Source organism: Culex pipiens, chromosome 3 (genome assembly GCF_016801865.2).
Source record: "Culex pipiens pallens isolate TS chromosome 3, TS_CPP_V2, whole genome shotgun sequence".
Classification (NCBI taxonomy): domain Eukaryota; kingdom Metazoa; phylum Arthropoda; class Insecta; order Diptera; family Culicidae; genus Culex; species Culex pipiens.
The window spans coordinates 126,858,844-126,872,089 of record NC_068939.1 but is presented as its reverse complement, the minus strand read 5'-3'; the positions used below and the strand labels follow the sequence as shown (position 1 = coordinate 126,872,089).

At 37.1% G+C, this 13,246-nt stretch overlaps 2 protein-coding genes and 1 long non-coding RNA gene across 4 annotated transcripts in view; 1 reads left to right on the top strand and 2 right to left on the bottom strand.

The window, feature by feature from the left end:
• The window catches only part of LOC120414381 (carboxypeptidase D), an 86,731-nt gene that overhangs the window by 26,599 nt on the left and 46,886 nt on the right, over positions 1-13,246 (bottom strand). The window lies entirely within an intron of this gene.
• LOC128093594 (uncharacterized) lies at positions 1,146-3,266 on the top strand. The gene is made up of 2 exons (XM_052711010.1): positions 1,146-1,316; positions 2,256-3,266. Exons 1-2 carry the CDS (start codon positions 1,239-1,241, stop codon positions 2,598-2,600), a joined length of 423 nt encoding a protein of 140 aa, XP_052566970.1. The 5' UTR covers positions 1,146-1,238; the 3' UTR covers positions 2,601-3,266.
• Positions 3,571-5,141, bottom strand: LOC120414386 (uncharacterized). 2 transcript variants are annotated; one of them, XR_008212615.1, is made up of 3 exons: positions 4,329-5,141; positions 3,818-4,273; positions 3,571-3,735 (listed from the first exon to the last, which is right to left on the bottom strand). It is a non-coding gene; the product is annotated as an uncharacterized LOC120414386 (long non-coding RNA). The 2 variants fall into 2 exon arrangements; XR_005605080.2 differs by having other exon boundaries at positions 3,574-3,735; positions 3,818-4,648; positions 4,721-5,141.

Here is a 13,246-nt window from a genome sequence, read left to right as displayed (position 1 = left end):
AAAGTACTCTCGGTAATTTCGGGATTTATTTTCTCCGTCCGCACACAGTACCACTTTACTACCAAATCGTGCTCTTTATCCTCTCGTATGCCGATGCCCAGTTCTGGGTATTGGAATTCAACAATTATTTAATTAATTTTATGTTTTTAAACATTGCACAAGATTGAAAATAATTTCACCAGAGTTGCTAAGTCAGAGCCTTCGTAGGCGAAATCAAGCCTTTTTCACGATTTGCAGTCGACAAATTTGGAGAAGCAGGAATCGGAAAATTATTTAAGCCATAGTAAATTAATTTTGCATAAATTGTACGACTTAAGATTGAGCCATTTCGAGGGGCGAGAAACCAGCTCAGTTGATTAAAAATAATCGTTTAGTTGATTAGAATTTTCAATGGAACACAGGACGGGGGTTTTTCAAAATTGCCGCCAGGTTCGCTTTTGTTGAACGCTATATTCCTCTGGTGATAAATTCGATGAACTAATTTTTAGCCAATAGATAGCACCACTGTAATGTAAACAGTTACCGTACGGAGTAGTAACATTGGTCTTTAAAAAAATAATTAAAATTTTCGTATTTTCACGCAATTTTCGAACTAAGCTATATAAAAGTAAGTTGAACTAACAAATCTATAGTGCAATATTTTTAACTTATCGTTTTATGGTGATATCTGCCTTCAATCAGTAAAAATACATTTTCATTTCAATACCGTATAATGGTACTGTACGGTAGGATTTATCTGTTTATGTTTACTTCTGTTGTTTTTGTTTATCTTGATTTTTTCGGTCCTTTTCGCGGTAAGATTGCCGAATCGTCAGGATAGTTCGGTGTTTCATGTGGCCGCAGCGAACGGAATCTATTACAGCGCTGGTGGACGACTTCTTAACAGTAAAAAGCTTTACCGGCAACAATCGGCTCCTGCGGCGGATGTTCTTGTAGAACTGATAACTGTTGTGGTTGCGGGGGCTACGCAGATTCCACCGTTGCTGAAGGCGATTCCATCTTGGCATACCAAATGTTAAGAATGTCCACAATCCTAACCCGGGAACGGGAACTCCATCAACCTAGGCAATAGAGAAACTGGCTCGCAAGCGACGAAATGCTGTGTAACGCTTCCGATGTAAGCTGGAGAAACCTGAACTATCTTGAACGGGTTTTCGTTCGGAATTTTGCTATATTTGCTACTTTTATTCGTTTATCTTAACAGTCACCACCCCGAAAGATTGTCGCGGCCTGCGGTGATGAGCCTGATAGCACTGATAGGCTCGAGGGTCAAATCGGCCAGTCCATCCAAGACCAGCAACGGAACCTTCGATTCGGTGAGAACAGCAGCAGGAGGCTATCTCGACCAAGCTGAAGGGTAACGCAAGGGGGAGGATCTGTTTTAGTAGGGGAAGGTGGGGCAAGACGACCATATGGGGCAAGAGGAACAATCGTTCGTACGGCCGTAATTTTTGCAATTTTGATTATTTCCAGCATGAGGAATTGTTGCTAGCAATGCAATTAGCTGATTCTACTAACCCATAACCGCCAAAACGACATAAACGCCTCGGGGCATAAGATTTAATGAAGATTTTTTCAAAACCTTTGTTTTCTTATAATATTTGGAAAGTACAAAATAAGGCTTAGGGTTTATTTAAAGACTCATTTTATCAAAATGCTATTTTTCCTAGATCAGTAGTGCCCCTACCAATGACTTGCACCTATTATAAAGTATGATTTAACTCTTGGTTCTTTTTGTTGAGAGCTTTTAAAAAATTTTGTTCAGGTGGGGCAAGTGTACCATATAGATTTTTGGTATGAAAAAAAAAAAAACGAACTGCTGCAACAGCATATTTTATTGGGAATTTTTTTAGTAAACTATTATTATTAATTCTAAAAATGAAAGAAACGTTTCAAATACATTCTAATCTGATGTATCTAAGTAATAACAGTTCAATAATTAGCAAATTAACATGTTGTTTCATGCATTGTTCCTCTTGCCCCAACGGGTTGTTCGTCTTGCCCCTCTAGTTGAGTAGAACGTACGGAAAATCAAAAAAATTAAAATCAATTTTTGACATTAAAAAACTAAATTTTTTAAAATCTTGTTCTATCAAAGTCTTAGTCAAGACCTGGAATAAGATGATTATACAAAAATCCGATTGATTTTTTAACGTTTTTAGTGGGTTTAGTGGGTTATAACGAGCATTTCCTTAGCTTGTTACTCTTGCCCCACTTTCCCCTAACTAGTGGTTGATATTTTCATTGTTTTCCAGAACCTACGGCTGGACAACTCGCTGCAATCGGAAATGTCCACTGGTCCACGAGCTGAAGATGAGGACACAAAGTCGGACCAGGAACGGAAGAAGTCGGCCAGCGACAATCGGATTTTGACGAATCTGGACCAGGTGAACTCGGATAACATCGGCGCCTTACAAAAGCATCCGCGGAAGCCGATCTTTCTGCTGCGAAATGGACCAAGCATTGACCAAGGCGCGTTATGGAAAACGGTGAATTTGAAGCAGGCCTCTCTTGTCACCGTCAGCCAGTCCGAGTGGCAGTCAAGTTGGGATCCTATTATCGATGGTGGCTTTGATAAAGCTGTGTTTTGTATAATATAATTTAAAAAAAAACAAGGCAAATAAAATTAATGCTATGTGCCCAAAAGTTGACCTTTTTTACCAAAAAAAAAAATTAAAATTAATAAAACATTCGGAAAAGTAGTATTCCTGAAGAACCGCATTTCGGTCTTGGAGATGCGACGTGACCTGCGAACCTATACCAATGTAGCGAGACCGACCCAACCAAAGGTCTTCCAACAAACCATCGTACCGAAAAACCAACGCCGACCACGACGTCGAACCCGGAGTTCCGCTGCAAGTCCTATCTAACCTACAAGGCATCCTAACGCGAGCGAGCGAAAGGTGAGGGAAAAAATCTGTATCTCAACTTCCTCCGGCCACAGCTCTAAACTCTCAAAAGTGCCGCCAACGTCACCAGACACTGCTGCACGACGAATCGAAACAAAGATCCGTACGGAAATCAGTCAACCCGCAGACCGTTGCACCATCTGGCAACCAGCCGCCAGTTTCCCAACCCGCTGGCCAAGAACCACAACAGTCTACTTCGGCAATGTGTAACTACACCCAGACGGTGAAACCCGTCATGCTGCTGGCGGCGTTTGTCCACCTGCTATACGACAAGGACAGACCTGTGCCATGCCGGCTTCGGCTGGACAATGCAGGTTAACTTTATTACTAAACAGATTACAAAACGGCTGAATACAAGTCGAGTACACTCAACCCCCGGTGGTTGGTCACTTTTTCGTTTGACACTTTTTTAGTTTGTACCCCGTTGGTTGGTCAAAGTCAAACTAAAAAGTGACGAACTGTCACTTTTTACACGGCGATCACGCACATTATCAAAACAAACGTTTTATAGTGAGTGTGAACTCCGTGTAAAAGGGGTGTCAAACTAAAACGTGACCCCGTTCGTTTGACAACAGTTGGTGTCAAACCATCGGGGTTTGAGTGTAGCTGCAAACGTTTCCGTCTGAGGAATCGGTTCAGTCGATGACGATCCAGCTCCAGTCGCTCCACAGCTTCGCTGTTAACGTGCAGTGGCTTATCGCCCTCAAGATAACCGAGATGATTCCGTCGGCCCCGTTTAGCTCGTCCGAATGACCGATTCCTGCGAACATTCAGCTGGCCGACCCGAGCATCCTGTGGTTCCTGTAGCTGGAGAAACAGTTCAAGCCTGAAACGGTAGAACGATGAGTTTGTTATCGAGTACGAACCCCTGAGATACTGCAAGTCGATTGAAGAGCCCGAGCACGTACCTGACTGAAGTCGCTACTTAATGCCCCACCACGCCTTCCTTCGCCCCTCGAGTTCCACAACCAAACTGAGGGTAGTCTTCGACGCTTCGGCGTGTGCTGTCGAAGATCGGCTAGTGTTTCGATGTGCTGGGCCAACTCTCACCGGTCATCATCAAGACCAACTCGAGCTGCTCAGGTAGAAATTGCAGTCTAAGCTGGTGGGCAAGGTCCAGCGTTGAAACTGTCGTTCCGGAACGTCGTACTGTGGTCGGACTGCCAGGTGTTAGGCCTGATTCAATCGTCTTGTTCATCCCAGAGATGAGGGCGGCCTATTTTGGCAACGCGATGAATTTCAAGGGAGACAAGGCCACCCGTATGCGTTCAACGACCAGATAGCGACCTGCTGCCAGCCGAAAGAGGTCGTCTGGTCGTTTATCCCTCCAGGGACGATAAATTTCGGTGACGTCTGGGAGGTAGCTGTGAAGAGCAAGAAATATTATCTCAAGCGCAGATTGAAGAACGCACGGCTTACCTTCGAGCAGTAGGCCACAGTTCTTGCGCTTTTCTCCATACCCGCAGTTCATCCAGCTTTCTCTTCAACCCCTTAAACCTCGAGCAGGCCGCGTTGTTCTTGTCGTAAATGTGGATCAAAACCGCAACTGCACCGTTGGAACCTTGAATTGCACATCCGCCGCTGACAACAAGTTAACTGTTCTGTTGAATGCCGACCCGGCTTGAGTTTCCGTACGATCCTCGCGATTATACGCACCCGTTCGTTGACGGGGGAGGGGGGGAATTTTCTGAAACCCACTTAATGTTTTTTTCCGGAACGGGTCAAGCAAACTCCGGCAGCTAGAAAAGATAAAATGACCGCGACTAGGTATAACAAATGACGAGTGTGCTTTTACTTTGACAACCACTTACCATGATTGTTAGTCGGTTTCGGCCGGATTGTGGTAGGTTCCTTCAGGGTAAATGTAACCAGCTACCACGTGTAATGAACCGATCGAAGGCATTCAAAACAAAACATCAGGGTTTGACAATCAGCCTGACAGATCTAGCTGTCAAAGCATCAGGCGAGAAAGAGAAAAAAATAAATAATATGGCTGCAGCTGTCACGCTGGTAGCAAGGCTGTATATCACAGGTACTCGCGATCTTGCTTTGCATTAGTGTGAGTGCATGGCTCCGTGCCACTAAAACCAAAACAATAACAAACGAACAATGGACCGTGCCAGGAAAACCAAAACATAAACAATGTCAGTGTCAGTGGAGTGAGAGAGTCAGAGATAACGATTTTGACAACCGCACTACAACACACTCAATCGCGAGTACCTTAGGTAGAAAGCCATGAGGCGGGCCCGAGGACGAGCTGAAAAAACGCGTCATAAAAACGGAGTCACTGGCATTGATTCCGCAGGCAGCAGTGTATCGTCGTCGGTGTTTGATGCGTTCAAGGGATTCGCCGGGGTGACGTAGACACCGGCGTTTTAACCGGCCGAAGGAGGGACAGTCCATTTTCGCTTTCGCGGTGGCCACGACGTCCGCGCTGGGAGCCAGCATCTTTGCCACGACCAACCCGAGCAAGCAAGTCTTTTTTGGGGTTGGAATCCCGCCGAAGGAGGACACACAGACTCCGCCGGCAAAGGCACCGCGGATGAGGAGTATGCTGCCAATGTGAAGGCGCTCAAACTGGCCGAGGCCACTTGGATTTCGGAGAAGGTTAAGGAGAATCCGGTGTGCAAGCTGACGCCGATCTTCAAAATCACGAAAAGTATCTGGATGAGATCAAGGCCAAGAAGAGTAACAGCAACACACAAAGGAGTCAACGGCCGCAAAGCCGGACACTAGCAGATTCACGTTTGGAAGCGACGCACCAGTGACGACGACAAACACGGCCGTTTGTTCCCGGCACTGTCCCCGCCGTTTTCCGTGGCGTGCTTCTCAGGCAGCTCTAAGTGGTTTTGCATGTTGGATCGCTTTTGTAGGGTCTTCCTAGAGATCCGGACGTTCATCCGGATTTAAGCTGGCCGTATCGCAAATGTAGTCATTTACCCGAAGTATCGCAAAAAAAATGATTTTTAAACCACCTACCCCCACCTCGTAACAAAATTTCCAAACAAATGAAAAAATTGTATGGAGCGTAACACAGCCTCCGGCGTGTACACAAAAAGCACAATCAAAAAAATAACAATCCTATGGTTAACATTACTCCGGAGAAATTCATATCCAGATTAACCAGTCCACGCCCGAACCCTCTTGGCTTTCCCGTAGGCGGTAGTGTGTTAACTGTATATGATGTATTTGGAACTTACAGTTACATCGGCGTTGATCCGACTTTTTTGAAAGAGGCCGAGATGGCCGAGAGGGTTGGGGCGTTGGTTTAGTAATCTAGATGTGCCTTGCCTCCGAGTTATTGTTATGTTTTTTTATGTGCATTTTTTTTCTTTCTTACATTGCTTTTGTGTACACGTTTTCTCATACAATATTATATGCTTTGGATCTCAAAGGTGATGTGCATGCTTTTGCATGCGATTTAACCATCGGTTTTTTGCTGTGTAATTAAACATGAAGTTTCGAACCCTCTTGGCTTTCCCGTAGGTGGTAGTGTGTTAACTGTATATGATGTATTTGGAACTTACAGTTACATCGGCGTTGATCCAACTTTTTTAAAAGAGGCCGAGATGGCCGAGAGGTTTGGGCGTGGGTTTAGTAATCTAGATGTGCCTTGCCTCCGAGTTATTGTTATGTTTTTTTTTGTGCATTTTTTTTCTTTCTTACATTCCTTTTGTGTACACGTTTTCTCATACAATATTATATGCTTTGGATCTCAAAGGTGATGTACATGCTTTTGCATGCGATTTAACCATCGGTTTTTTGCTGTGTAATTAAACATGAAGTTTCTCTGTTGGTTTGCTAGCCTTGAGGTAAACTCCTTAAAAATAATCAGCTTAAAATAAAACAATCACTGTCTCAATCTCATCCAAAAATATCCACTGCATTTACAGTTTTTCTTCAAACAACAAAAAAAAATATCCGTCAGAAATCACACCAAGCATTTGTAGAGCGGACTCGCGCCTTAGCCCGCTCGGCTACCAGACCTATACAAATGCATTTCTACTGTATCGGCCACTATGGTTCGTTAATCGAATGAAGGTCATTATCCGGTATAAGCCACTCAATAGGATGGCTACATACAAAATAATGTTATGAAAAAAATAGGACGGCAAAAAGGCAAAAATGCACAAATGATTAAAAAAAACTGTCTTTAAAAAAATTGTTACGCTGGTAAGAAATATTATTTTATTTTTGTTGAATCATACCTACTTCGGTTGTGATAGAGCTAAGAATTTATTTAAAATCATTGTAAGCTTAACGGCAACAGAAAGTTTGACCATTCGGTAAATTAGGTTACCACCAGAGCATACAGTGTGTCATATAAATGTACGTACACTCCTGCAAGGAAGCATGTAAAATAAACTATACTATCTTATTATCAAACAAGTTGTATATAAAACCCAACACGATTCAGTTCATTAATTGAAAGCAAAAGATAGCAATGCCCCGAGTAATAATGTTGAAAAATATGTGCTTTTTTATTTAATGATATTTTTCCGAACAGTAATGTACTAACAATTATTCGACTCACTGTAAGGTTAAGTAGAATAAACGTCAATATCGATTCATCGATTAAGCAGTTTTATTAAACCGACGAGTTAGTTTTTTTCAGTGTAATGACACAGATGTACTAAAATGTTCTATATTTAGAAATCATCGAATGGTCAAAGTTTACACTACAATTTACAAGTGAAAACTGACAGCTGAAGTTATCTTGCGAGTAAAAATTTTAGGAAAGGAATTTATTTTATTTTATTTATTCTTAAAAATATTCCTACAATTATTCTGAATAAATTCGAAATAACCTAGCAGTCTGGTTCTATGAAACCAACTGAAGTTATCTTGCAGCCTAATTCCATGAAACCAACTGAAGTTATCTTGCGAGTAAAAATTTTAGAAGGGAATTTATTTTATTTTATTTATTCTTAAAAATATTCCAACAATTATTCTGAATAAATTCGAAATTGCCTAGCAGTCTGGTTCTATGAAACCAACTGAAGTTATCTTGCAGCCTTATTCCATGAAACCAACTGAAGTTATCTTGCGAGTAAAAATTTTAGAAGGGAATTTATTTTATTTATTCTTAAAAATATTCCAACAATTATTCTGAATTAATTCGAAATTGCCTAGCAGTCTGGTTCTATGAAACCAACTGAAGTTATCTTGCAGCCTAATTCCATGAAACCAACTGAAGTTATCTAGCGAATAAAAATTTTAGAAGGGAATTTATTTTATTTATTCTTAAAAATATTCCAACAATTATTCTGAATAAATTCGAAATAACCTAGCAGTCTGGTTCTATGAAACCAACTGAAGTTATCTTGCAGCCTAATTCCATGAAACCAACTGAAGTTATATTGCGAGTAAAAAATTTTGGAAGGGAATTTATTTTATTTTATTTATTCTTAAAAATATTCCAACAATTATTCTGAATAAATTTGAAATTGCCTAGCAGTCTGGTTCTATGAAACCAACTGAAGTTATCTTGCAGCCTTATTCCATGAAACCAACTGAAGTTATCTTGCGAGTAAAAATTTTAGAAGGGAATTTATTTTATTTTATTTGTTCTTAAAAATATTCCAACAATTATTCTGAATAAATTTGAAATTACCTAGCAGTCTGGTTCTATGAAACCAACTGAAGTTATCTTGCAGCCTTATTCCATGAAACCAACTGAAGTTATCTTGCGAGTAAAAATTTTAGAAGAGAATTTATTTTATTTTATTTATTCTTAAAAATATTCCAACAATTATTCTGAATTAATTTGAAATTACCTAGCAGTCTGGTTCTATGAAACCAACTGAAGTTATCTTGCAGCCTTATTCCATGAAACCAACTGAAGTTATCTTGCGAGTAAAAATTTTAGAAGAGAATTTATTTTATTTTATTTATTCTTAAAAATATTCCAACAATTATTCTGAATTAATTCGAAATTACCTGGCAGTCTGGTTCTATGAAACCAACTGAAGTTATCTTGCAGCCTAATTCCATGAAACCAACTGAAGTTATCTTGCGAGTAAAAATTTTAGAAGGGAATTTATTTTATTTATTCTTAAAAATATTCCAACAATTATTCTGAATTAATTCGAAATTGCCTAGCAGTCTGGTTCTATGAAACCAACTGAAGTTATCTTGCAGCCTAATTCCATGAAACCAACTGAAATTATATTGCGAGTAAAAAATTTTGGAAGGGAATTTATTTAATTTTATTTATTCTTAAAAATATTCCAACAATTATTCTGAATAAATTTGAAATTGCCTAGCAGTCTGGTTCTATGAAACCAACTGAAGTTATCTTGCAGCCTTATTCCATGAAACCAACTGAAGTTATCTTGCGAGTAAAAATTTTAGAAGGGAATTTATTTTATTTTATTTATTCTTAAAAATATTCCAACAATTATTCTGAATAAATTTGAAATTACCTAGCAGTCTGGTTCTATGAAACCAACTGAAGTTATCTTGCAGCCTTATTCCATGAAACCAACTGAAGTTATCTTGCGAGTAAAAATTTTAGAAGAGAATTTATTTTATTTTATTTATTCTTAAAAATATTCCAACAATTATTCTGAATTAATTCGAAATTGCCTAGCAGTCTGGTTCTATGAAACCAACTGAAGTTATCTTGCAGCCTTATTCCATGAAACCAACTGAAGTTATCTTGCGAGTAAAAATTTTAGAAGGGAATTTATTTTATTTTATTTATTCTTAAAAATATTCCAACAATTATTCTGAATAAATTCGAAATTGCCTAGCAGTCTGGTTCTATGAAACCAACTGAAGTTATCTTGCAGCCTTATTCCATGAAACCAACTGAAGTTATCTTGCGAGTAAAAATTTTAGAAGGGAATTTATTTTATTTATTCTTAAAAATATTCCAACAATTATTCTGAATTAATTCGAAATTGCCTAGCAGTCTGGTTCTATGAAACCAACTGAAGTTATCTTGCAGCCTAATTCCATGAAACCAACTGAAGTTATCTAGCGAATAAAAATTTTAGAAGGGAATTTATTTTATTTATTCTTAAAAATATTCCAACAATTATTCTGAATAAATTCGAAATAACCTAGCAGTCTGGTTCTATGAAACCAACTGAAGTTATCTTGCAGCCTAATTCCATGAAACCAACTGAAGTTATCTTGCGAGTAAAAATTTTAGAAGGGAATTTATTTTATTTATTCTTAAAAATATTCCAACAATTATTCTGAATTAATTCGAAATTGCCTAGCAGTCTGGATCTATGAAACCAACTGAAGTTATCTTGCAGCCTAATTCCATGAAACCAACTGAAATTATATTGCGAGTAAAAAATTTTGGAAGGGAATTTATTTTATTTTATTTATTCTTAAAAATATTCCTACAATTATTCTGAATAAATTCGAAATAACCTAGCAGTCTGGTTCTATGAAACCAACTGAAGTTATCTTGCAGCCTAATTCCATGAAACCAACTGAAATTATCTAGCGATTAAAAATTTTAGAAGGGAATTTATTTTATTTATTCTTACAAATATTCCACCAATTATTCTGAATAAACCGAAATTACCTAGCAGTCGGGTTCTATGAAAGCAACTGAAGTTATCTTGCAGCCTAATTCCATGAAACCAACTGAAGTTATCTTGGGAGTAAAAATTTTAGAACCAACTGAAGTTATCTTGCAGCCTAATTCCATGAAACCAACTGAAGTTATCTTGCGAGTAAAAATTTTAGAAGGGAATTTATTTTATTTTATTTATTCTTAAAAATATTCCAACAATTATTCTGAATAAATTCGAAATTGCCTAGCAGTCTGGTTCTATGAAACCAACTGAAGTTATCTTGCAGCCTAATTCCATGAAACCAACTGAAGTTATCTTGCGATTAAAAATTTTAGAAGGGAATTTATTTTATTTATTCTTACAAATATTCCACCAATTATTCTGAATAAACCGAAATTACCTAGCAGTCGGGTTCTATGAAAGCAACTGAAGTTATCTTGCAGCCTAATTCCATGAAACCAACTGAAGTTATCTTGGGAGTAAAAATTTTAGAACCAACTGAAGTTATCTTGCAGCCTAATTCCATGAAACCAACTGAAGTTATCTTGCGATTAAAAATTTTAGAAGGGAATTTATTTTATTTATTCTTAAAAATATTCCAACAATTATTCTGAATAAGCCGAAATTACCTAGCAGTCTGGTTCTATGAAACCAACTGAAGTTATCTTGCAGCCTAATTCCATGAAACCAACTGAAGTTATCTTGCGAGTAAAAATTTTAGAAGGGAATTTATTTTATTTATTCTTAAAAATATTCCAACAATTATTCTGAATTAATTCGAAATTGCCTAGCAGTCTGGTTCTATGAAACCAACTGAAGTTATCTTGCAGCCTAATTCCATGAAACCAACTGAAGTTATCTTGCGAGTAAAAATTTTAGAAGGGAATTTATTTTATTTTATTTATTCTTAAAAATATTCCAACAATTATTCTGAATTAATTCGAAATTACCTGGCAGTCTGGTTTGAAATTACCTAGCAGTCTGGTTCTATGAAACCAACTGAAGTTATCTTGCAGCCTTATTCCATGAAACCAACTGAAGTTATCTTGCGAGTAAAAATTTTAGAAGGGAATTTATTTTATTTATTCTTAAAAATATTCCAACAATTATTCTGAATAAATTCGTAATTGCCTAACAGTCTGGTTCTATGAAACCAACTGAAGTTATCTTGCAGCCTTATTCCATGAAACCAACTGAAGTTATCTTGCGAGTAAAAATTTTAGAAGGGAATTTATTTTATTTTATTTATTCTTAAAAATATTCCAACAATTATTCTGAATAAATTTGAAATTACCTAGCAGTCTGGTTCTATGAAACCAACTGAAGTTATCTTGCAGCCTTATTCCATGAAACCAACTGAAGTTATCTTGCGAGTAAAAATTTTAGAAGGGAATTTATTTTATTTTATTTATTCTTAAAAATATTCCAACAATTATTCTGAATAAATTTGAAATTACCTAGCAGTCTGGTTCTATGAAACCAACTGAAGTTATCTTGCAGCCTTATTCCATGAAACCAACTGAAGTTATCTTGCGAGTAAAAATTTTAGAAAGGAATTTATTTTATTTTATTTATTCTTAAAAATATTCCAACAATTATTCTGAATTAATTTGAAATTACCTAGCAGTCTGGTTCTATGAAACCAACTGAAGTTATCTTGCAGCCTTATTCCATGAAACCAACTGAAGTTATCTTGCGAGTAAAAATTTTAGAAGGGAATTTATTTTATTTTATTTATTCTTAAAAATATTCCAACAATTATTCTGAATTAATTCGAAATTACCTGGCAGTCTGGTTCTATGAAACCAACTGAAGTTATCTTGCAGCCTTATTCCATGAAACCAACTGAAGTTATCTTGCGAGTAAAAATTTTAGAAGGGAATTTATTTTATTTTATTTATTCTTAAAAATATTCCAACAATTATTCTGAATAAATTTGAAATTACCTAGCAGTCTGGTTCTATGAAACCAACTGAAGTTATCTTGCAGCCTTATTCCATGAAACCAACTGAAGTTATCTTGCGAGTAAAAATTTTAGAAGGGAATTTATTTTATTTATTCTTAAAAATATTCCAACAATTATTCTGAATAAATTTGAAATTACCTAGCAGTCTGGTTCTATGAAACCAACTGAAGTTATCTTGCAGCCTTATTCCATGAAACCAACTGAAGTTATCTTGCGAGTAAAAATTTTAGAAGGGAATTTATTTTATTTTATTTATTCTTAAAAATATTCCAACAATTATTCTGAATTAATTCGAAATTACCTGGCAGTCTGGTTCTATGAAACCAACTGAAGTTATCTTGCAGCCTTATTCCATGAAACCAACTGAAGTTATCTTGCGAGTAAAAATTTTAGAAGGGAATTTATTTTATTTTATTTATTCTTAAAAATATTCCAACAATTATTCTGAATAAATTTGAAATTACCTAGCAGTCTGGTTCTATGAAACCAACTGAAGTTATCTTGCAGCCTTATTCCATGAAACCAACTGAAGTTATCTTGCGAGTAAAAATTTTAGAAGGGAATTTATTTTATTTATTCTTAAAAATATTCCTACAATTATTCTGAATAAATTCGAAATTGCCTAGCAGTCTGGTTCTATGAAACCAACTGAAGTTATCTTGCAGCCTTATTCCATGAAACCAACTGAAGTTATCTTGCAAAAAATTGCCTTGCAAAAAAATGAGCTGTAATTACCTTGAAGAAAGTTATTTTGCAAAAATCGAGCTGAAGTTACCTTGCAGAAATAGAACTGAAGTTATCTTGCAGAAAGTTATCTCGCATTTTTGAGCTGA